The 25435-nt window shown below is 42.0% G+C and overlaps 1 protein-coding gene across 5 annotated transcripts in view; it reads left to right on the top strand.

Moving 5' to 3' along the window:
- PRKAG2 (protein kinase AMP-activated non-catalytic subunit gamma 2) overlaps positions 1-25208 on the top strand; it is a 208962-nt gene extending 183754 nt beyond the window's left edge. For all 5 annotated transcript variants that reach the window (XM_082754155.1, XM_082754156.1, XM_082754157.1 and 2 more), the window contains 10 exons: positions 10319-10400; positions 11129-11187; positions 14123-14168; positions 14985-15039; positions 16380-16506; positions 17291-17456; positions 17856-17893; positions 19270-19416; positions 21810-21903; positions 24095-25208. In XM_082754155.1, the coding sequence (XP_082610281.1) occupies positions 10319-10400; positions 11129-11187; positions 14123-14168; positions 14985-15039; positions 16380-16506; positions 17291-17456; positions 17856-17893; positions 19270-19416; positions 21810-21903; positions 24095-24126 (846 nt within the window). In that variant the 3' untranslated portion in view covers positions 24127-25208. The remainder of the gene's footprint in view (positions 1-10318; positions 10401-11128; positions 11188-14122; positions 14169-14984; positions 15040-16379; positions 16507-17290; positions 17457-17855; positions 17894-19269; positions 19417-21809; positions 21904-24094) is intronic.
- The last annotated feature ends 227 nt before the right edge of the window (positions 25209-25435 follow it).

The following is a 25435-nucleotide window of genomic DNA, read 5'->3' as shown; positions in this document are numbered from 1 at the left end:
AGGTTCGTGTAGCTGACTTCCCTTCTATCTGCCATGTCTTGACTGTTCGGAGTCTTTCAACTGCATCTGCTCTTGCAGTTAGCAGTCACGTAGGCTCTGATTGTGCAAGTCCTGAAAGCTCTAGTGAAGATTTGACATTCAGACATCATGAATACTTCACCCTAGGCTCTTCTGGCTCATTCTTGTTCAGTTTTCTTTGTCCCACAGAAGCTTGCTTCCACGGGAGTCAGATTGTGCTGATGTTTTCACCACCTCAGAAGAAAACAGTGCTACATCTCTGTGGTTCCTTTCCTTTTGCCAGGAAGAGAACGGCTGTCAATTCTGAACTAAGAATTGATTTCAGATCCTGAAAGGCCAAATGTGATTTGATACGATGGTGATTTTGGTGCTAACTGGTGCTCTTTCAGCTCTTCTAAACGATGTAGCTCTTTTGTTCCAGAGGTTTTGTTCTCATACTGAGGTAATCTGCTGGGAGTTGCTATCTGCTGCTTGTGGCACGGCTCACAACTTGCTGACTTCTCAGCTGGCAGTGGTTAAAAAGTGGTCAAAATCTTGAGCTTGGTCATTACTGCAGTCAGAAAGATGAATTCTTCCTCTTTATTACATGAGCTAGTGAATCTTGGAGCCGTTAGGGCAGATTCCCCAAATCTGTAGATGAATTACAGAGAATGATCCCCGATACCAGCCTTCCTCACCGGAGCTGTGTTGAAATAACGCTATTAACATCAAGAGCTTGGGCTGTCATCTCCAGTTGGTGAGGTAATGATCAGAAAAGCAGGGTTTTAGTGAAAGAACCTTGTGAATATTTGTTGTAAAGACAAATGGGTAACTTAATGGTAACAGAAAACGTTTCACTTGACTTCCACCAAATCCCTGTCTTAGTTCTGATCCTTAATAATGGCTGTGGGTGAAGCTGGAGAAGAACGAAGGGTGTACCTCGGTCTGTGATCGTGGGGCATGTTCTGAGCCTTCTCCAGGTGTTCGGAAGCAGTGGTGGCAGGAAGGAGCGGTAGAAGGGAGCCTGCAGTTGTTCATTCAGCCTCTGGTATGTGACAAACATGAGCAGTATCTTTAGCATCATGCTTGAACTTTGATATTTTAGACTTCGTGCCATTAAATTTAATCCCAATTGCTTTGCTCTCTCATTTATAACATAATATTAAGCTATGCTTGTCTTCCAACACTGGTGCTGTCTTCCAACTTCCCACATTTTGCAAAAAGAGTAAATTGCAGGGTTATTTAAGAAAACATTAAGCGGCCTGTTCCCAACATTCACGTTGGGCTAGGCTGCAAGATTTTCAAAAACCTTCCCTTCAGTATCTCCCTTCTTTGCCTAGTGCATTGTGTTGATGTTCCACCTCCAGTATCTTCAATCTTCAGTGTCTTGTCAGCGTGGCTGGTGCACGTACAGGTGTCTGGAATATGCATTAGAACAGCTCCTAAATGGCTAAATTAAAAGGAGGAGAAGGTACCTTGTAAGGGTAGCCAGATTTGTTCTGGTTCTTATATATAAATAACTAATACAAAGTCCTGTACTAGAAAATTGATTCATCTTTTGATGACAGAGGCTTCTGGAACATCCAGTGTCCTCAGAGTGAGAGGCTCTCGTATATATTTGTCTTCCCTGGATCTGTTTCTCTTCTACCCAAATGAGTTTCTCCTAATTTAAGAACAAGAAAAAAGCTTGAAGTTCTCAAATGTCTCAAAATCGAGTTTAGGTTTTGAATAGTGCTAGAGCTTAAAACAAGGCTCACTTTTTTTGCCTTAGTGTAAGCTTGTTGAATCAATGGAAGAAGGCAAAAGAAAGCAGTGCAGCTCCATTTCATCCTTTCCTCGGAAGATTGCTGCTGGGTTTGTGTTTGACTGTGGTATCGGGTCTCCCTCTGCTGGACAGAAGTCGCAGCACGCATCGCTTCTGCCCTGGAAAATTGGCCATGGGATATGAGAAGTACATCAAAACTGGTAACTGTAGGAAAACTGGAGGTGGTCACTGATATCACACAACACAGGCCGTACCACTAAAGTGACATCTTTTCATTAAAAAGGTGTAGTCCCGGTATCTCGGAGAGATTTAGTGTTTAAAAAAAAATTGTAAAATCTTTTTTTATCTTTGAATGAGGAGATAAGGCTTCCCCTCAGCTTTGCACCTGAAATAGCAGCAGGAGGAGCAGCTAATGAAGACCAGGAATAGGACTGAACAGACTGACAGGCCGCTTGTTTCTTCATCAGCTCTGGGGGCTTTGTGGCCTCTGATCCAACGGGAAGGGAGAAATGTGCTGGGCTTCAGCTGAGGAAGGCTTTTATCTTTCTTCAACACACACTGAAGAAATTTTAAAGTCTGATCTGAGCATGAAGAGTTGAGAGCCAGGTAGATGTTAGGAACTATCCTGTGAAGTTTGGAGATCTGACTCAGTGGAAAGTTTGGAAATCAGACTCCAGGAAAGCACTGAGCAGGGTGCAGCTTTACTTTTTACCTGCGTGTGTGTTTGGTGAGGTGGCTGAGTACAAGTATTAAGGCATTTAACATGGCAATATGCAGGGGAAATTTCACTTTTTTGTGTTACTGCCCCAGTTTGACTTAGGTCTGTTGCACACAAAACATCACACTGTTCTTTTCCACCCCATCATGAATTTTATTTGAATATTTAAAGGAAGTGGCTCTTAACAACATAGCTTATAGCAGTTTCCTGAAGCTTATCTCTATAAGGTTATTTAAGGCTAGACCTTTGTCTGGCCTTCAAACAAATTTATTACTTAAATATATTTTGTCGCTGGCTACAAAACAAGCTAGTGCTTCTCCATCTACCCTCTAAAAGAAAAGTAAAAGGTAAGGATAGGACAGGGACTTCCCTGCTACATAGCAGCAGTAATCTGCAGTCCCATGAGCAGGATAATAGCACACTTATTTAGTGGCTGTGTCTTGTGAAGTCTGTATAAGCTCTCAGGGGGGGTAAAAAGCTCTAACCTTTGGCTACATGATATCCTTATCTCTTAAGTTTGTTTTAGTACAGAAGCACACATGGCTTTTTGCTCAGTATGATACCGAAGTTCTTTTTGAGGTCAAGTATTTCATAAACTAATAATTTTTTTCTATGGAAGCACTCATCAGAACAAGCTTTCAGAGCTCTTTGTCTTCTATCCTGAAGAAATCCTGGATGATTGCGTGATTTCAAGATTGCATTACTTAACCTTTCTGTTCAATTAAGTTTAAGTTGGTAATGAACCAGATATTACTACTAAGAGACTTCTTTCAGTAACTATCGCACCCTAGTAGAAGCTCAACTGCTTATTTTTCTACTGCATAACGAGAAAAAATATTTGGGATAATCTCCTGGGAGCTTCATTTGTGGTCTAACAAGCTGGAAGTAGATCACATCTGTGGAGCAAGCAGTGGATTCCACATCAGAAGAGTGGAAGAGGATTTGTGTTTCTCTTCCTCGTGCTGAGTCGAAGTAAATGGCTTTCTTCTTGTTCCCTCCAGGTCATTCTTGCCTGGGTGATGAGATAGACCAGGCTTCCAGGAGGAACCCTCTAAAACCTTTGGCTCCCAGAACTGCGCAGCAGTCTCTGGGGCTGCTGTGGTACCAGTTTGTGCAGCCGTACAAAGGGGCTGGCTGTTCCTTAACTGGCTTTGAGGTTTTTCCTCTCCGAAGCTGCTAAATTTAAACCAACTCTGTCTGCGTTCCTGAGGAGCATCAACACCCCTCCTTGCTTCCCCGTCCCACAGAGCTGCAGAAGAACAATGTAAGTCAGCTTCTAGCTGCCTTGTGGGCTGAGACAGACCCCAGGAGAGTTCCCTTCGTTCAGCTCAGGCCAAAATCAGCAGGACAGCACTGGAAGGCTTTGTTTTCCTTCAGAGCTGCTCCCGTCTCTTGCAGATAACAAGCACTGGAGCTCCGTTCCTGCAGCTCTCCAAACCAACACGAAGCGCTCAGCCCTGAATCTGGGGGGAAGATAATGAGTTCCCCTGTACCAATTAAGTGGTATCTTCATTGACACAGGGTGTAGATAAAGTATTTGTGCTTGGCTCAGTGAAAGTCATGCATTGTTCTTGCCTTCCCTGCCCCACCCCTGCCACTTTTTTTGGCAAGATCTTAATCTGGGAAGGAATTTCTGTCCCCTGTCCAATGCCCAGTGGCTCTGCCCCCGAGACCTCTCTTCTTACTCTTAGCCCACATGAGCATGGCATCGAACAGCAGTCCCTTCAAGCCAGAACTTCTGCTTTCTTAGAAGGCAGACCTGTTTTTTTTCGGAGAGTCAGAGTGGTATGAGGTAGAAGGGACCTCAAAGCCCACCCAGTGCCACCCCCTGCCATGGGCAGGGCCCCCTCCCAGCAGCCCAGGCTGCCCCCAGCCCCATCCAGCCTGGCCTTGGGCACTGCCAGGGATGGGGCAGCCACAGCTCCTCTGGGCAGCCTGGGACAGGGCCTCACCGCACTCACAGTGAAGAATTTCCTCCCAATATCTAATCTAAATCTCCCATCTTTCAGTTTAAAGCCACTTCTCCTTGTCGTATCCCAAGAGTCCCTCCCCAGCTCTCCTGCAGCCCCCTTTAGGCCCTGGCAGGCCGCTGTGAGGTCTCCCCAGAGCCTTCTCCTTTCCAGGCTGAACAACCCCAACTCCCTCAGCCTGGCTCCACAGCAGAGCTGCTCCAGCCTCTGGAGAATGAAGTTGAGAATGAAGTAAGGGGGAAAAAGCCAGTGTGAGTCCTTCCAGACCTTGCTGCAGAGATAAGAGATGATGGCTTTCAGATAAGAGATGACGGCTTCCTAGAACCAAGAGTCACCTGCACTCCTGGTGATGGGAGCGAGCAGCAGGGGAGAACGTGCCAAGGAGACATCATTGCAGTTAGATTTAGGCTTGCATCTCCTGAATTGGCTGTAAGTGTTTTTTTGGGGGGGGGGTGTTTGTTTCCCTTTCCCAGCTCTGCCAAGAGCAGGGCAGCGGTAGGGCTGGAAGCCCTTGCCCCATTCTTTGGGTTTTTACATCAAAAGAAGTTGCAAGCCAGGCAGCTCGTAGACATGCACAGAGCAAAGGAACGAAAGGCTGGTTGCGGGGGTGTCGGTTTTATTTTGCAGTACAAGGGTCAGAGCAGAGCCCTGCTGCTTTCCCTGCTAGAGCAAAGAGGGTTTGTGCTGTTCTCGGGTGTCTGACCAAGTGAGAGCTGTTGCAGCGTGCCTGGGCTCTGAGCAAGAAGTCTCAGGGTGAGCTGCTGTTGTACCTTCTCGTTCTCCAGTGAGGACAATCTGAGGAAACACGGCCGTCAGGCAGGAGTACTCGGGTACTGTGAAGTTGGGTGCTCCTAGCACTTGAAAAGGGAAAACTTTTTTCCCTTTTTCAAGGGGTGGTGGAGGTGTAACACCAGTGGGCAGCTCCCACACGGCTCCATCCCACAGGGTCCATCCCCCAGGACCAAACTGCTCCAGCACGGGTCCCCCACAGGCAGCAGCTCCCCCCAGACCCCTGCTCCTGTGTGGGCTCCTCCACGGGCTGCAGCTCCGGCCTGGGGCCTGCTCCTGCAGGGGCTCTCCATGGGCCGCAGCCTCCTCCAGGCCAAATCCACCTGCTCCACCGGGGGCTCTTCCACCCATGGGGGGGCTGCAGCGTGGAGATCTGCTCCATGTGGGACCCATGGGCTGCAGGGGGACAGCCTGCTCCACCAGGGGCCTCTCCTTTCACAGGCTGCAGGGGAACTTGTGCTGTGTGCCTGGAGCACCTCCTGCCCTCCTGCTGCACTCACCTTGGGGCTGCAGGGCTGGCTCTCTCACAACTCTTACCTTTCTCTCCCAGCCGCTGTTGTGCATCATTTTTTTTCTCCCCTTTCTTAAATCTGCTTTCCCAGAGATGGAAAAGCCACTTCTTGGCTTGGCTCTGGCTAGTGGAGGATCCCTTCTGGAGCTGTCTGGAGCTGACTCTAATCTGTCATGGGGCAGTTGCTGGGCTCTGCTCACAGCAACCACCCCTGCTACCAAACCCTTGCCATGGAAACCCAATACAGGGACGCAGTGAGAAGGCATTCTCATGTGGCATTCTTATAGGTATATGGCTGTCATCTTCTACTTCAGCTGTTCTTATCCAGTGGGTGAAAACTGGCTGCTTTCTGCTTTTAACTGAAGTAAAAGTTCAAGAATGCTTTGTTGCTTGTAAACTTTCCCAGGCTAATTGTTTCTCAGCGAGTTCCTGAAAGATCTGAGCTTGATGCTTTCACCCACGTGTGAATTTTATGGGGTGTGTGTTTCCAAGCTCCTCAGTTGTAGCTCTTAAACACCATCGTGAGAACGGCCTCAGGTTTTAAGTTTTCAACTTACCCAGTGAAAGCAGCAATAAGTGTCCCAGCCCACTTCTGATCATCCATCCATCAGGAATTGGATGTGGTGAAAGTATCGAGGACCCCACTTTCTTTCTTGACCTCATAAATAGAGATCTCTTGGGGCTGCACTAGGGCCTTTTCAGGTTTGTAAGGCCGGTGCCCTGGTTTGGTTTATGGAGTGAAAGATAAGGCAAGAGAAGTGCACGTTATCACCTTGGATAGCACCTGGACCACAGGAGTTTGGGAATTTTTTTAACACCCTCCACATTATCAGTCTTTCCTGATCTTCCTATGCTTCATACTGGCACATCTGAAGCCTCTGTGCTCCTCACTTCTCTCACTTGCCATTTTTTTCAAATTAATGCTGGCACTGAGGCCGTGGTGGCGGGGAGATGTCTGTCAGCACAGTGGGGTTCTCTCTACCCCACTCTGCACTGCTCCTTTCCCCCCAGGATCCTGTGATAGCTTTTCCCTACCATTTTTCCCAGGACAAGAACCTTTTAGCTAAACAAAGGGAACAAGTGGTGGTGGTGTTAGCAGCCACCCTCTTTACTTTACGGGGTAGTCCTGGCAGACAAGTTTGAAAGCCACTGGTCGCTTCTGAAAGCTGTAGCCACGTGCATAGCACATTTAGGTAAAACAATGTGGAAGTACGTGCGTGGACGTGGCATTTTTGCACACCAGTTCATCTTCTGTTTTCTTTTCAGAGGCTTTCTCCATGCCCTTGCAAAAATGACCCCTTACCTAAAGTAGTGAGACAGCTGGTGAGGAGTATCACAGCGATGAGAGACCCTTCAGTGCTTCCTATCAGTGAGGAAGAAGCTTTTTGCGTAGCTTGGTGAGATCTTTAGTCTGCTGTGAGTGTTTCAGGTGCCCCTGCCTGGCAGTCGGGCTGTTTTGGAGCTTGTAACCCTTAAGGGGTGAGGTTTTCCAAGTATTTGACTCTGTGGGAACACAGGGCTTCTCGTGTACAGGTCCAACTGCATCTTTCTTGGTAGTGACCCTCACACGGGAGGGAGGCTGTGCCCTCCCTAAGACTTAAAGGGAAAACATTTGGACGGTGTACAGAAGCAACGACCTCTGGAAGTCCTATCTCACCTAAATTATTCTGTGCCTTTACTCAGCATGCTCAAAACTGGTAGAAAGAGCTCCTGTAGTACGAAAAGCTTCTTCAATTCACTGTAGAGCAGTGAAAGGTGACACACAACGCGCTGCAGGACTCCAGTCGCTGCTCTTTGCGGTGATGTGACCCTCACCTAAGGGGCAGGATTTTGGAGAAGGTACGTGGTCACGGCGGGTGAGATTCCTCATCTGAGTGCAAGTAGTTTTTGCAAAGCCTTTCCTTTGTTAGGGCCACTACAGGGTTAACAGGAACAAAAGGGCTGTGTTTGGAGAGCGTTTGTACGTGGGGCTGAGCAATCTCTGGGATTTGGCTGAGGAACAATGGCTTTGGGGAGGTCAGGCCAACACTCAGATCAGAGAGCTGGCCTCCCACGAGCGCTGCTGCTGGGATCGAGGATTAACAGCGCTGCTGGAGGCCTGAGGATGGGACACAGCAGCGACCTTCAAAGCCTCCAGACTGCCCATCATCTGCAAGGAAGGTCCTCGTGGGGATTTTCTGCACGAACATCACCGAGACATCTAAATGTGCTGAACAGAAGCCCAGCTCCACACCCCAGCGCCTTGGCGGGCCACCAAGCCATGCTTTGGGCAACTGAAACTGGGAAACCACAGGACCTGAAGGGAAGTGTGAGTGGATGAGGGGTGTTTGTGCTTGCGAGCAGCACTAGCAAGTAGGCATGAGGTTGTTTTTTGGTTTGTAATGACCTTGCTGAAATAAGTATTTACATAAAGGCCTGTTGGCACTGCTGTTTGGTTTAGAAGGTGACTGCCTAACGCTTTCCCTGAGGGAAACAGTGGGACTATCATTTAAGCTGTGGTTGGGAAGGACAACCTAGGAAAATGAATATAATTTTCTTTTCTTAAATGTTTGTTTTTTCTTACTTCAGACATTTACTATCCTCGTTCCCAAGCTGAACTCTGTGGCTTTTATGCAGGCTTGAACTCTGAGCTACCTTAGCATATCTATCTGTCCAGCAGGCCACAGTTTTTCCAAAATCTGTCTTCTAAAGCTAGACGAGGGCATCTAACAGAAGACTTGTGAGGTGCTTTGAGACAAATACTTGCAAATATATCAACGGGTCAGAGGAAGAACTGATCCTTTCAGGAAACTTTCCTTCCTTCCTGGATTGTCTCAGTGTATAGCCTAGTGCATTTTTGGTATTCTCTCTTCAAGTATCGTTTCTGACTGTAAAATAATCCTCAATTTTCCCATCTTGCTAGATGAGTGGCACGAATTTGGAGGCTGCCTGAAGTCTCACGCTTGGCATTTCACATCTTGTCTCCTGTGGGCATTTCTTCTCAGGTTAGCAGAGTTTATGAGCTCTCTTGAGGAGTTCTGCTGCATGATTCCTATTTGGAAAGAAACCCTTTACTTCTCTGGTTTTACCAGTTTAGCTGTTACCTCAGTGCTGCGATGGAGCTTGAATGTGTAACTCTCATGGAAGACCTAGGATGTAAGTTGACAGTGACCAATAAATCCTGAAACAGCCATTCTTCCAAAAGATACCAAAGCTGAAGGCTCTCAGTTTCAGACAGTCTGAGTGTACTTATTTTTTTTTAATGAAGAATAATTAGAACCCACTTGCTTTGCCCCAAGGTGGAGTTAGGCTGTGTGAACTCACCTCTGCCTCTTATCTGCTCCCCAAATAGCTCGCTGCTCTTCACTTTCGCTGCGTTAAGACCAAGTGTGATGTTGGTATGTGGGAACGCTTTGTGTGGCTGCCCGGAGGCTTTCTTTGTGGTTTCAGCCTTCCTTAGGAGTCAGTAGGCTCCTGTGGTGGATTTGGAAATGTTTGTTTCACCTGACTCCTCCCTGTGTCAGTGAGGTTCCTTAATACCTCGGGGACCTTTCTATTTAGCCATTTGCTAGAGAAATACTCCCCGGTGTGTGCATTGTGGTCTTATGTGTGGTGCTGGGTATTTTTTCCCATGTATTTAATTTAGTTTCAGTGCATTTTAGGGATGGTGGTTACAGGGATCATCATTTCTAGTCATTGATGGTGCAGCAGAAGCACTGGTAAAGTCAGAAAGGGGTTTGGGGAGCAGTCCTCTGAGGTCAGGAGAGCAGAGGGGCTCCTGGGGATCGCAGAGGAAGCAGGCTGGCTGCAGAGAGGCTGCGAGAAATACAGATTGCTTTCGGAAGCCTCGTCTTAAAGGTGGCTCACCTACAAGAGGATTAACACCAGGCGTGTGAAACGCTGCGTGCAGATTTCTGAAGTGCAGGAGAGGTGATGGGCTCTGGGGCAGCCCAGAGGGCTTATGAAATTTGTAGAATTTTAAAGTGATAAATTACAACGCTCAGTCTAATGTCAAATGTTGTATGGCACGGGATTCCGCTGACTGCTTAGCCCTCTTGAAGCCCACAGAGTCTAGAAGCTGGAGATGAAATGAAATTTCTCTTTTTTTTTTTTTCCATGCAACTGCTGCTATAGTGAATGGTACCTAGAACATAGTAAAATTTTCAAATCTCAAGCTATGCTTATAAACTGCATAGTTCTGACGATTATGTTAATTATAGATGATTATTCCCCACCTCCCTCCCTCCATAAGCACGACCTTTTTAATAATTATCACAGTTAATATCAAAAGGAATAAATTCGCAGCTAATGAGCATATCTTCTCAGCTCTGTCAGCTTATTTCTTCATCAGGGGTTTTCACACAGCATGTTCCCATAATGGAACAAAACCAGGTCTTGCTAAGTTTTTTAAACATCTCAGAAGTAAACAATTTAAGTTTTTTGTGGTGTGTGTGTGGCTTTTGTTCTGTTTTGAATCCCAGCTATCTTTCTATACTGTGTTTTTCCTAGCAGCTGAGGAAACCTTCTGTCAGTCTCTGATATGTTAAATGAAGAGCAAAGATTTATTTAGCTGTTCATTCCTTTTGCAGGTAAAGAAGGCCTTTTTTGCCTTGGTGGCAAATGGTGTGAGAGCAGCTCCACTGTGGGAGAGTAAAAAACAGAGTTTTGTAGGTAGGTGCTTCTAAGGATTGCTGTTAAGGATTACTTGAATTTTCAGGGTGCTGCACTGTTGCTGAACGTGGTTTGGGGCTAGTCATGGTCTAACACCCCGAGACATGTTGGGCTTCTTTGTTTGCTCCTTGTGAGCAAAGAATTTTTGCTGGCTTGCACAGTTTTGTAGTTCTTTGAGAATTGTGATGATTCTTCCAGGTCATCAGCTTCTGTAATTTGTTGTCTAATATGTCTGTTTCTCTGTGCATTTAAAAATAAATGCAACAGTCACCAAAAAATAAAATAAATTGGAACTATAAAAAGAAAACATAGTGCTCCAGTATTCTGATATGCATGGAATACAATCATCTCTTTCTCAGCATGTTCTCAATAAGGTGCTCTCTGAAGTGACTAAATACCAGAACTAACTCTGAATACCGCAGGTATTATGTCCCATCCAGGGAGAAATAGGTTTTCTTTGGGCAAGATTGAAAGAGGAGCAGCACATGGATCATAGTTTTGAATATGACTTCAGGCTTCAGTATTTTTATTCTGGATGATTGTATCAATATGAAAATGTTATATACATAGTTTTGGAATTAAGCAGTTGATTAGTCCAATACAAATAGCATGTTACACAGATGTAATGTTTGTTAAATGATCTAGTGTGACTTTAAATGGAGAATGTAACTGTATTTCTGTATCTTAAGTATATATCTGAAGAACTTTTTTCTCATCGCTTTTTGCAGGAATGTTAACAATTACAGATTTCATTAACATACTGCATAGATACTATAAATCTCCAATGGTAAGTATGACGATGAGCTGCTATCGGTTGTTAGACTGTACACAAACTGAAAGAGCAAACTGCTTGAAGGCTGGATTGCTGTTATTTTTAAGCTTCTGGAAGCTTAGCTATGTCAGGAGGATACTTGCTGAGTTCTTTTGAAAGAGAGGATAGTTTTGTGGTCAAGGTAGTAGGATGGTATCAAGATACCTGGGTTCAATTCCCAGCTCTACCCATGAAAGTCCCACGAGCTTGGGCAGGTAACAGAATTTGTTTGCTTCAGTTATACATGTATAAACACGAGGAATTTCCTTAACAACTACTACCGTTTGTTACATGTTGCCTGCTGCTTCACCATAATGACAGCCTGGGGTTCGGATACCAGGCTCCACTTGGAATTGCAGCTGTTGTCTACTGCATTTGGGGTGAAGGACCTATCCTAACTTACTAATTCAATATTAGACCTAATATAAAATGTGTGAGGGTGAAATACTCGATTATTGATCACACTGCGTGCTTGTGTCCAGGTTGGTTCAAAGCACAGTAATCAGGGCTCTGTATGAGTGTGGAACATCAACCAAAAACGTGGTTGGGGCTGGGGGGAGTGTTTAAAATTATATGAAAAAGTTAGTTGTATTTAAAAATCAAACACGTAGCTACACAGTGTCATTTTAGTAATGTATACATTGTCATTTTATTAATTTATACATTTATTTATAAATTTATTTATAAATATTTATAGATTTACATTATATATAAATTATATACAAATTTATAAATATTTATAAACATTTGTGAATTTATTTATAAATAAATCATCTTTGTCTAATAACTATCATAGAGTTATCCTGAAAGGGATACGTGGAGCTAAGCAGCAAGCTAGCTTGTGCAGGCTTGGATGCTTTAAAAGGTTACTCAGGTTTTGAAATGATGCTGGAGAACAGACGAGTTAAACTAGTTAAACACAGGGAAATTCTTTAGTTGCATGGCTGAGTTGCACAATCACTTGGAGATCTCTTGACTTCAATTAACTGTAATTTACCATTCCCATTGGCAGTCAGTTGATGAGATCCTCTTGCTTACATGTTCATACAGACATTTACATCCCTTTCTTGTTCCTGTCAAATCCCAATTCCCCCTTTTCTAATTAAAATATACCTACTGTTCAACCAGCTAAAATATCAAGAACAGTTGGATGAAGCAGACAGCTGATACATTCGGCTTCTCAAAGCTAGTTGGTCATGTTTGTTTTTAAAGTTTCAGAGTTTTTTGTTTGTTTTTTTTTTTGTCTTCTGGGGATTTACAAGGTGGAGTGGAAAAAAGGTGAATGGAAATTGATTGCACGCTGATAATTTCCATATTCTAATGGCCCTCAACCTCCAATAATACCACTTTTTCCATAAAATTTTACCTAAGGTCTAACTGTTGCCACTTATTCGTGTCACCTAACACGCTATTCCATCGGTTGTACCTAAAACAGCCTAATTACAGTATGACCATTTAACGTTCCCTTACACTTTTTGAAAGGTGATAAAAGAGTAGAATAGTTCATTTGGAAGGAGCTTTCAAAGATCATCTGGTCCAACTGCCTGACCATAAAGCCTGACCAACTGGCTAACCAAAAGTTCAAGCACACGAGTGAGGGCATTGCCACAAAATCTCTTGAGCACTGCCAGGCAGGGGGCATAACGACCTTGCTTGGAAGCCTCTTCCAGTGTTGGACCACCCTCATGGTAAAGAAATATTTTCTAATGTCCAGTCTGAGCCTCCCCTGGTGCAGCTGTGTGCCGTTACCCTGCGTCCTGTCACCAGTCAGCTGGGAGCAGTGACCAGCACCTTCCTCTTGCACTTCTCCTGCTTGGGAAGTTGTAGAGAGCGATGAGAGAGTTGTAGAGAGCGTTGAGCCTGCTGCCACCAGCCCCTCCAGCTCCCTTTCTGCCCAGCTGCTCTCCAGCCACTCATCATTGCTGCATCCCAGGTGCAGCACCCAGCATTTCCCTTTTGCTGAACTTCCTGCTGCTCCTTATTACCCAGGGCTGCCATCCAGGCAGTCAAAAGCACCCCCAGGTTTAGTGTCAGCAGCAAACTGAGAACACCCTGCATCCAGATACTGATAAAAATGTTGAACAGCAGTCCAGAAGTAGTCTCTTTTGGTCCAAAGACAAATGTAGCAGGCTTTGTAGACGCTCCTACACTTCACCTATAAACTTTCCAGCTTCAGCAGGGTTTATAGGTTTTTCTGAACCTAGAGGAACCTAAACCAGCAGAAAATAAGTAACTTTCACTATTTATTTTTTGCCTGTTTGGTGCCCCGTACCAGCTGAGCACAGGTTAGGTGATCAGCATTGCATGCTCTCAGCATTTCTGCTGCACCAGCGTGGCGTAGATGCAGCTCCCAAAAACGTTTGAAGAATGTGACATCAGTAAAAGATGAAACTTGGGGAGAAAAAAATAAATATAACGGTGATTCTTCTGGTTGAGCTGAGCACTAAATCAAGTGCTGCTGCTTGTTTGTAGTCCAGCAAGAGTGAAATTAATCTCTTTTTAGCATTAAGTAGTGATCGGGATAAGCTCTTTACTTGGTTAGGTGGGTGAGGTATCCTCAGAGGGTTTACCCAGCGTAATTGTTTTAAGGTGAGGTAAATTACTGAGGAGGTGCCTTTGAGCCTAGCAGAGATCCAGACCGCAACCTGGGCAGGGGGAAAAATCTCTCCTGTCCCCTGAGCTGGTAGGTGCAGTATGGCCCTGCGCATCGAGCAGGATTGCACCCTTTTCTCTTGTGTTGCCAAGAAATGTTGTTGTGGACTGGGCAGTTAATTAGCTGGGATTCTTACTCTAAATGTTAAATTGCCTCCAATGAAATACAAGGAAATTAACAAGATTATTAATATATAGGCAATTATTTTGGGCTTAAAATTATTGCTTTCAAGTGAAATTTTCCATGTACCTATTGCAGGTTCAGATCTATGAATTGGAGGAGCACAAGATAGAAACCTGGAGGGGTAAGATTGTTTACTGCTTGATTCCTAATTACGTGTTCTAATATTGTTCAGCATAGAATTCAGCATTCTTAGTTAATCATAGACATAACTAGTTTATCTCTGCATACTTTTAATGAAAGCAGGAGTAGCAAAAGCTTGTCTGCATGTTCCTGCTGCTTATTTTTTCTACCTGAAATAATGTGAACCAGAGTGATCGTGCTTTGTATGTACTGCTTCACTGATCTTCCTGATTAGTACCTTCTCACTCTTTCTTAAGAGAAGAAAATTAAGTAGAGGAAGAGGCTTTACATGGCTGTAGAGGTGATGGGAGTATCTGGCTTGGGAATGTATCTGAACCAGGATGCAAAATGAGTATCAGATGAATGGGTGCTGACTGAACTGAGATGAGCAACACGTCACACCTGAGCAAATTGTATGCTGTGACTAGAAATTAATAGAACATGGTTGGGTGTGACCAGAAGTGCTGAATGCAGGGAGAAACTTTAATGGAAAAAAATGACTCTGTGCCATATAATAACATACAGAAATCCTCTATGGAGGAGATAAACCCCTTCAGAAAAGAGGAAAGTGGTAAAGTAAAATTGTTGGCTGTTGTTGCAGTGACCCCTGGTGGTAATCAGTTACTCCTTTTAAAACTTTGGATTCTTTTTAATGTCAGTACAGGTAAACATGTGTAAGAGGTAGAACATCTAAATAGACTGTATATACTTTGTCTCTTCTGTCCACTTAATTTTGTACTAAGGAATTCATAAAATGCTTTCTTTAAAATGTTGATGTTTTCATGTAAATGATAATGGTGTCTTTTCCTATACGCAGAGCTTTATTTACAAGAGACATTTAAACCTTTAGTGAACATCTCCCCAGATGCAAGGTAAGATTTTCCTTTCATTTTGCTTAACTTGAAATAAACGAACTCCGTCTCAACACTGACTTTTTGTTCTGCTTTCCTACTAGGTTGTGTTCATTAAAATCTAAATTACCTTAGTTCAGTAGATATCTTTTTGTCTCAATGGAATTTTAAAGGAATGGTTTTTAAATTGCCATTGTACCTTATTTACCAAAGGTAATTTGAGCAACAGCTTTAGCTGATCACTGTAAAACTTCCATCCTTTTTAATCTTGCAATAGGAGAGTGCAGTTCTGATTCTTGCTTTCAGTTGCTGGAATAGGATTGCTTATACCCAATCAAAGGAAACTAATGAAGGGAATTAGTGATTACCTCGACGTAATGGTATGCTAGATCCTTAGCTACAATTAATTCATGAATAAGTTATTCAATTTAGTCGTGGCGAATGTGTTTGAATGATAACTGCTTGCAAAAAATATCTTATGAGAAGAAAATAGTGATTGCTTTCAAAGGTGCAAAAAGAGATGTATAAAAATGAAGATAATGCAGTAGGATATGTTTAAAAGGCTACAGAAAGTCAGCTTAAGTCCCGATCCAGAAAGGGTCTTGTGACAGTTGGACTGCAACACTTAGGACTAGTTAAATGCTGACTTCAAGAGTGGAATCTGAACTGCAATATGGGGAATTTTGGCTTTGTGTGTATGTAATGGAGATAGTTCATCCCTGTAAGGGACTCAGAACATGCAAAGTTCTTGCTGAATGTATTCCTTGCTAATTTATTATAATTGGCAGTAAACTGTTTTTATTGCAGTCTTATTAGGACCAAAATCAGTGATACTTACAGGAGAATAGACGTGCATAGGTTGGAATATTGCTAAATCATAGGCTGTAATACAGAGCAATGGAGTCTGGAGCAGTGTTTCAGATCTCCTGAGAATAACTACTTGCTAATACCTGGTGGTAATTCAGTGAAATGATTAGATAATTGTTTTGGCTTAATTGCATGCATACAGTTATCCATAAAAATGTTCTTCCTAGAAAATGTTACAGAAGGTTGGGATTGAGATGTGTTAATTGCAGGAACAATTATTTTCACTGTTTGTCTCTGAACAGAAGAGACAGCAGTGAGGACAGCAGACATTTGAAAAACAATCTACACTTGTAGAAAGGAAAGTAGAAATACTTATTTACCACAGAAAATCACTTTTTTGTCACTACATTATTACTGGTTTAGGATGTTTGTAAGCAGATCACTATAGATAGTTTGAAATCCCTTAGCTTGTAAATCTGTATATATATCACTTAACGTTACTTGTTGGTGGCTAAAATTCTTTTTTTTTTTTTTTTTTTTTTTTTTCTCTTCAGCCTTTTTGATGCTGTATATTCATTGATCAAAAACAAAATCCACAGATTGCCAGTTATAGATCCTGTCAGTGGAAATGCACTTTATATACTTACCCATAAAAGAATCCTGAAGTTCCTCCAGCTTTTTGTAAGTACTTAGTTATGTTTTGCTTTAACTGCCTCCTCACACCCAGGTAGACATCTGAAACATTAACGTAAGCATTAGTTCAGAAACTTCTTTATAATATTTGATATTTGAGCACTGCATTTTGTCTTTGCATGTCTTCTTTTTTTATAAGAAGTTGGCTTGATGGAGTACCCATACACTTCTTTATTTTTAGTCATTTAAAACAAAAACAAAACCAACTAAACACAAGGGTCTTGTCTTGACTTTTTGAGTATTTTGGTGTCCTTTTCTGGATGGTCTATGAAGCTTCATAAGCTTCCTTGATTACGTGGATAGAATAATGAATAATCTCCCAGAGACAAGACTGTCGTAATTCATTGTACCATACGTTGGTCACAGGAATAGACAGGAGGCCAAACAAAGCACCAGGAGTTCAAAATAAGCACAAAGCATGCAGAATCTTCAGTTTCAGTGGCAATGACATAGCTCAGGATCAAAAGCTTTTAGTGATACAAAAATAAACTGACAAGCAAAAAAAAAAAAAAAAGAAACCCCAACACCTAGTTACATAGTCTTAATGTAGAGCTTTAAACAGCAGTAACGCTTCTAGATCTAAGCTTGTTTTGGCTTTATGTAAATTTAAAAGCAGATTACTGTAATGATCTGTAACAATCATGTGGAGCCTGTAGATGGATGAGTGAATACAGATTTCCTGATGTATGTACCAGTCGCTAGGGAAACCTGATACTTGTTGCACATCTTGCAGAAAACTGCACTGTAAATACATTCATTCTGATTTTCCTAGATGTCAGAGATGCCAAAGCCTGCCTTTATGAAGAAGAATCTGGATGAACTTGGAATAGGAACTTATCACAACATTGCCTTCATACATCCAGACACTCCTATCATTAAAGCCTTGAATATATTTGTAGAGAGAAGGATATCGGCATTACCCGTTGTGGATGAGTCAGGTGTGTGTTCGTTCTTCTGTAATGAGAGCGTGGTTAAGATAAATGAATGATTTATTCCCTGCCCTCCCCACATATATATATATATATATAAATATATATATATATATATTATATATACATATATAAAACTCAAACATATATGCATTTTATATACAGTATATATAACATTAAATAAATATTATAACATATTGAAAAAGTACTTATGCAAGATGTAGGTTGATGGGACTAAAAGAGCTCATCATGAGTTGGGGGTTTTTTGTCTTGTTTGTTTTTTTTTCCATTTTCCTTCTTGACTCGTCTCTTTGCTTTCTGTGTAATGATAAGATAACATGCAAACAGGATGTAAGAAAATGAACTTCATATTTGAAACACTTTGTTAACGTATATTTTTCTTTCTAGGAAAAGTTGTAGATATTTATTCCAAATTTGATGTAATAGTAAGTATTTCTTTTATATTCTATTACATATTTTATATGTAGTAAGCATTTAGAAATGAATTTGTTAATATATATCGATTGTGGCTATTTTGTTCCTTAGGCTCTAGTTAGCCAACTGAATAAGACAGATTCAATTCACCCTACACAGTGTGCACTTCTTGCATGACGTTTTGACAAGGAGTCTCCTGAACAGGACACTCCTATTTCTTCATCTGTTCTTTGCCTAATTCTTGAACACAGGCGACCACACTGGTATATGGTTTTTCATGGAAGGTTTACTTGTTTTTTTGTGCTGGCATTTTCGTTGCTTCATGTCTATCTTCTGGTAATAGGGGATGATTTTTGCCTCTCACTAGATGCAAATGTCTGTTAATAGTTATCCTCTGATTGAAGGACTAGGACATCTAGATTTTTCTGTTGATCTAGATCAGGCTGACATCTTACACTATAGCAAAACATTCTGTAAGATCTTAGTTGTGTGAGCATATCCTCAATATTCTTCAAGTGCACCCCGTTAATGCTATTCCAGTTGTCAGGGTCATCTACTTACTGTAGACCTCTATGTACACTCGATGTGTATCTGTTTCAATGATTCCATTAGTGTTGTCTCATCAGTAAATTTCATTTCCTACTCAGGTAAGACAAAATGTATTTCCTTTGCATCCTTCCTGCAAGGAAGACTTTTGCTAGTCTGGACAAAGTCCTTTTGCTGCAAGCAGGCTACTATTCTTAGAATGCAAGTTGGAAATGTTTAATTTAATCTTTTAACTTTGTTGCTTTTACTGGTGATGGACTTTCTTTTTTTTATTATTCCGTAGTACTTATTAAATTATATACAACAATTTATGTCAAATGGCAGTGCCAGCACAGTCCAGGAGAGGGAGTTTGAGCCCACAAATACGAAAGGCAAAGAAACCAAATTTGTTCTCTAGTTGGATCTACGGTATGGCTCAGAGTAGTTGGTGTCCTCACCTGTCCTGTGAAAAAAAACAATCCAAACCCGGTATATTCTTAAAGTGTATTCTGTGTATTCTGAAATCTGTAGAACTCCATCTTTACCTTTTCCTACTGCTTGAGGCAAAAGCAGGATGAGTGCCGTCAAGCCAAATATCAGATAACAAAGTAAGGAGATTTTCATTAGCCTACTGCATAATCACAAAACAGTATTCTCAATTAATCCAGCTTGTCATATGGTGTTTAACATAATTGCATGCTTGACTGTTCCCAAAAACTGAAACTGAAGAGCATCTGGTTTGTTTAATATGGGACTTGGAAGAGGCTCAATTTACCCCAGAAATGTGTCTACTCAATGCCAAAATATTTACTTTACTGAGTACTTTATTACTAAGTAGTGAGGTCTTTGCCTTGTTTTTCAGAATCTTGCTGCTGAAAAAACGTATAATAACCTAGATATCACGGTGACGCAAGCCCTACAGCACCGTTCTCAGTATTTTGAAGGTGTTGTAAAGTGTAGTATGCTGGAAACACTGGAGACCATTGTTGATAGAATAGTGAAGGCTGAGGTGAGTTGGCTTATAATTTTTTTTTTCTTTCACGGTAAGTTAAAAGTTGTATGACCAAATACTGCAAATTTATCCTTTTGAGGTTATTTTTGTTACTTCAAGGAAATATTTTTTCTGTATCTACATGTGTAGGTATCAATTTGATATATAAACTTACAGATGCTTCAAGGAACGTGTAAAACACAATCTGTAATAATGTCTAGTTATTTGCACTGCTGGCTTATATTAGTTCAATGTGAATGCTCAAAGCTTTGGAGTTTGGGGTTTGTGGGGTTTTTTGTTTGTTTGGAGGGTTATTTTTTAGTTGTTAATGTTTGGTTGGTTTTGTGTGTGTGTGTTTGTTTGTTTTTCTTGGGAACGATCAATTTTTTTCCAAGCCTGCCGCAAGTTTTGCAGGGAAATAATTCTTTGAATGCCAGCTCATAGCTGGGTTGCTTGGCCCATTGTTCAGGAAATGTAATGGATGCATATGGAATCCCACACTGCTCTCATGCAAATACTGTGAAACAAGGCCAGAAAATAAATTCTTGTGACAAAGAATTCACCAACTGCTCTTGTAAATGATTTCTGTGTGTTGGTTTTTTTTTTTTCAATTCTTTACATTCTTACACATTCCATTCTTATACGTGGAGGTGCAGGAGTATGCAGGTGTTCCTGTTATGCCTCTCTGCAGAAGAAAATCCGTATTACCAGTCCTCTCTGAGGTGTGATCAACTCCATCTAGGAGATTTAACTTCTTCAATTTTACAAGTTTCTTTTTTCAGCTTCAGGGCCGTAACTGTGCATGTACTTAATATGAGTAAAATTTCCACTTTGTGAGTAACCCCTTAGAACCTACATAAGACAATTTTTACTTCCAACTTCCTGCATCAGCTTAGTTTCATCCTGAAGATGAGTAATTTTAGCATTGCTGAGGTACAGGTTCCAGACGTGGCTAATCTTATTAATATTCTAAGAAACTTTAGACATTTGGGTTTTCAGAACAACTCCTACCCCTTGGTTCAGTCTGAACATAGTGAGATTATATGTAAAAATGAGTCAGTCCAAGCTACAAGTAAGGCAGTAATTGATGCTATTTTTAGCTGTCAGACAAATGCTTGATCTTACTGGGAATGAAAGAACTGTATTAACAACTGTATTGTCCGTTTTTCTTGAATTCGTTACACTGAGAAGAAAAACTAAGAATGTGCATGTACCCACCTAAAATACCGCCAGCGTGGTTTCATCAAAAAGAAAATGCAAAATATTCTCTCACTTTGCCACTCCTTTTGTTTCCCCTCTGTGTCAGGAGGGTATGACTGTTCAAATGCATCAGAGCTTCTCTTTTTGTATCAGCCTGGCAATGAAGTGGTTGACCTCAGCCATAAATTAACATATCCATTAAATCAAGACTACTGCATCTCTCTTGCTATTAGCTCTGCGAAAAGATGAGAAATTCTTCTTACGTTTTGCCATTACATTTTTGATGATTTTTGATGACTTTAAGTAGAAGAGAGAGAATTTGCTTACACAAGGAGAAAACCAGGAGTAGGCTCTCACCTTTTTCACAAACACCCTTCCTAGGTTCACTTCTTTATGAGCTGGCTCAGCCGTGATGTCTTCAGTTACCCAGCCTTGTGCCCAGTTGTGCTGGGCCCTGGTGTCAAGGCTGAGATTCGGGCACTCTCCCAGTTCTGCAGTGGTTTTTCTGCTGTTGGCTGCACCTGGTGCTGAGCCTCAGGATATAGCAGCACCCTGCTACTTGCCCTGCAGTTAGAACAAAAGTCATGTAGTATAAAGTAGCCCATAGGACGGAGCTGTAAGGAGAAGCACAATATTCAATAATGCAGTTTAAATCTAAATTTGTTCCAAGTTGTCCTTGATAGTGAGTTCCTGTAGGGAAATGGAACCTTTCTGCTGTCCTCATGCAAAATCCAGACTTTGTAAGCAATCTGCCACTCAGCTGCAGTTTTGTAGCCCTGTGAGGACGGTTAGGCCAGAAACAGCTCTGGCATGTCAGGATATAACAAGCTTCAGTGCTGTGACTCTCTCTGTTGAGAAAGTGTGTCTCAGAAGGAAGCCTTAATCGATTTCAATTTCATTGAGATTGGAGGCTAAGTTAAGCAGAACCTGTAAATTGGGGAAAAGCGTTGGTGTTATCTGAGAGCAGCAGTGTTTTTAAGACCTAGATCTTGGCTCGCCTGTCATTTCAAATACAATTTTGTTGTTGTGTCAGACAGCTGTGTGCTTTTTAAATGTGTGCTAATTTTCATTTATGCAGGGTCAGCGTGTTCATAGCACTGTGTGAGATTCAAAAATTCAGTTTCTACTTGTTTATGATTTTTTTTGCATTTCTTTGCTTTCATTATTAATTAAAAGCAGAAGAATCTTAAAATATTTTCCCTGCCTTGCAGGTTCATCGTTTGGTGGTAGTGAATGAAGCAGATAGCATTGTGGGTATCATCTCCCTTTCTGACATTCTACAGGCTTTGGTACTCACGCCAGCAGGTACAGTACGGGTGTTGTAACGTTTGTCATCAATCGGTGGTGCACAGCTTGCAGCTCTTAACTGGTTTAATGACAATAACACATTTTGCTTTTAAAGTTTTGTAACTGTTTGGTCATAATTTTCAATACATTTCACTTCTCATGAGGAAAAAGCTGGCAAAACACTTAATTTTCAGTCTTTTTTTTTTTCTTTTTTAGAAAAGAGGTCTTAGTTACTAACAGGAAAGGCAGGATGAACGTTGCATGTGTAGAAATCTGCAGCAGGGCACCTTCCCCATCTCCCGGAATTTCTGTGCCCTGGCAGCTGTTCCTAGCGTGCTTTCCACGAGCTCTGCAAAACCACCCCCTCGGAGCACTGCAGCTGGTAGCTCTGCTGTGGGTTCTGTTGGCACAGATATCAGGGACATTGCCCCGGAGTACCGGAATTATTCCAGTAGAAATCCCTAGTGTGTTACTAACACGATCAGGTCCCTTTTAACAAGAGCATCCAGCAATAGATGTAATTAATTCTGTGACTTTATGCTGGCTGTTTTGGGTTTTATTTTTATTTGTTTAGTTTTGCCCGAGATCTGCTTTATGTTCTTAATTGTAACTTCACTTTGATCATGTAAATGAGATGGCTTCAGTGTCACAACAACTAAAGCTAAGCCCGCTTTCAGCTTTGTGACAAAGACAGAAAAGGTTTTAAGGATTACAACTTTGCTTTCAAAAATACCAAGCTAAGCAGAAAGACCTGAATGTGTCCTTCAAAAAAAAAAAAAAAAAAAAAAGAAATCTAAATGAGCTTAATGGGTCAAAGAGGCTCTCCTAGAAGGAGAGTGGAGAGGGAGAGTGAGAGGGGTCGCTGTCCCTCCTGGGGTAGACGTGTAGAGAAGGTTGGGGTGAAAGTGCCAGGTCATTTCCCTCATGACTGGAGGGAAAGGTCACCTAATCTACAAAGATGATCAAACTTTGTTCCTGTTAATGAAATAAACTTTAGACAGAGGAGATTTATCTGGATTTTGAGCAACCAAGAGCTTTTTGTATGGGAGTTGCACAGACACTGAAGATACAGTTCTGCGAGCTGATTTAATGGTGCTCTGTAATTAAAAGGGGGACTTCCCCCGCTCCCATACTCTGGGTCAGGTGCTTCTGTTGCTCAGCGTGTGACAGCACCCGCTCTCATCAGATGCCTCTGTGAGCTTTAACTCAGTGATCTAACAGGAAACTGAGCCAGCAAAGGAGCCGTGGAGTTTTCTCACCCCAAGCCAGCACACAGAAGAGTTTCTACTGCTAGAGCAACAAAGGGCAGGATTGTGCTGCTGGAAGATATGGGGTGAAGAAAGGGATTTTTTTTAGGAGGCACTGGGGTTTCTCTGATGAAGTGAGGATGTCTGCAGCATATATCTAGTCTGTGGAATTCAGTGTGATTCAGCTCTTGAGGTGGATGTGTAAGAATGACCAGATAAATCACGTCCTAAACGTGTCCATTTCTCTTCCCTGACTGGAAAGGAAAATATATCCTCAGGAATTAAGACCAGTGTACACCAGAGGGGGAAAAAAATCATCTGTGATGTGAAGGCTGGATGTATTTAATGGATTTTTCAGTGTTGGTGATTATATATTACAAATAGGAACTCCAGGTTGCTGGCAAGAGATTCCTGCTCTCCAGAGCTGGATGCTGAAGCCAGCTGAACGCAGGGTTCAGCCACTGCCCAGCATGTGGCCAGTCTGAGAGCCTGGAGAAGAGGCAAGATGCTACGTGGTTCTGCTGAACAGATCCTTGGGATCCATCCTGGCATCAAAACCTGCCCCTGAGCCAGGAAAAATCTGTCAACACAGCATAGTTAAACTGAATTCCGACAGGGTTTTTATTTCTCAAGTAGGACCTCACTTTTTCAGGCCATGTTGATGCTTAAGCTTGGCTTCTAACAGGTGGACGGGTTTGTGGCGTGACTTTTTGGTTGGGCTTCTTTTAAATAATGGGGGGGAGGAAAGGTAAAGATACTTGAAAGCAGTTTTAGTAACTTCCATCTTTGCAATGAAGCTAGAAGCAGCAGTGGGCTCAAGGCCTTCCTTGCTCTGATCACGTTGGCAGCCCTGAGGTGTGTTCTTCACAGATGGTGTCCAGCACGAGGATTCCGATAACGTGGTCAGACAAATTTTGCAGCATCCACAATGAGTCACACATGCTTTCCTCTTCTGTTAACAGGTGCCAAACAAAAGGAGAACGAAAGTGAATGACTGCTGTGAATGTACAAACGTTTGTAGGAGAACTTGAACAAAGTTTCTGGGTCAAGTTTGTCTCAAGAACAGTGACTGCAATAGAACAGAGCAGGATGGTTGCGGATGTGTATTGGGACTTAGTGATGGATGATGAGTCTCTTCCCCCCCAGTGATGTCGCAAAAAAACAAAGCAGCATGACAAAAGCTTATGTTAAAATGTAGGCTTGTATTTCAAAACGTCTTCAGAACATTTGCTGGAAGACTTCACATGATGTCCTTCATTAAAATGCACTGTATTCTGAAACTTTTTCATTTTGTATTTGACAGAAGTCACTGGTCAGCAATGGATATATGTGACATAAGGCAAGTGTATGGCATATTCATATCATAGTGCCTTATGTCAAAATACAGCAATATGTCATCACTGTTGCCCATCACTGTCAAAGGAAGTATTGTGCTAAACGAGACACTGTATTTGAATGTGAAAGTCTTTAAACCTAAACCAAATCAGTTTCAGTTCTCATTAGACTTGTCATAAAAGCTGTAATTTGAAGATCAGTAGACTTCTTTAAAACTTTAATGACAGTTTTGTGTTAAATGTTGCATTCTGAACCAAGATGTAAAACGAGACTGATTTTAAAAACAGCTTTATTTATTTTTACTTTCATGACAATTTTTTACACATCTTTGGTGGATAGCTAAAATTTCACCATATCCATTAATAAACTGTTGATTGTTATACAAACAAGTGGTAGATTTTCTCATTATTTAAAACCTTGGAGTGGCAGAAGCTGTGTCCTGTTGATCAGTCCGCGTTACTTGAGCTGAAGATTCCAGAAGCACGAATCAGAAGCGCTCTGTCCTGTAACACACGGGCACTGTGGAGGAAACGAGGTGCCGGAGAACAATATTTTCCTCTGTAACAAAGTGTAAAATGATGGTTGTACGACTAAACCGAACCTTGTGACTGTATACGGCTTGTACAGAAGCTGAGGAGTGAGAAAGGCTGTGGGGTTTTGCTGATGTAAATGTACTGTAAAGTTTGAAGCTGAGATTTTTATAATTGTAGATGGAAGAAATTAAACCCTACAACATCAGTCTGGTTTTAGCAGTCTTTGCCACGTTTTTTCGCATGTATAAAGGTACGTGCATTTGGGTTAGTGTAAACTAGACGGGGGCATTCTCATCTTCCTGCAACCTGAAAGGCAGCTGTTGGTCGTGGCATCACGCAGGTAGTACTGCTCCTGAAAATACTGTGTGAGAACGGGGTCCTGGAGTAACGGCAGTGAATCGCTCTATTATTTTTCCATGTATAAACGTCGAGGTA

Source organism: Aythya marila, assembly GCF_965140915.1.
Source record: "Aythya marila genome assembly, chromosome: 2".
NCBI lineage: Eukaryota > Metazoa > Chordata > Aves > Anseriformes > Anatidae > Aythya > Aythya marila.
The sequence above is the reverse complement of the archived record's forward strand: the minus strand, read 5'-3'. Positions and strand labels throughout refer to the sequence as shown.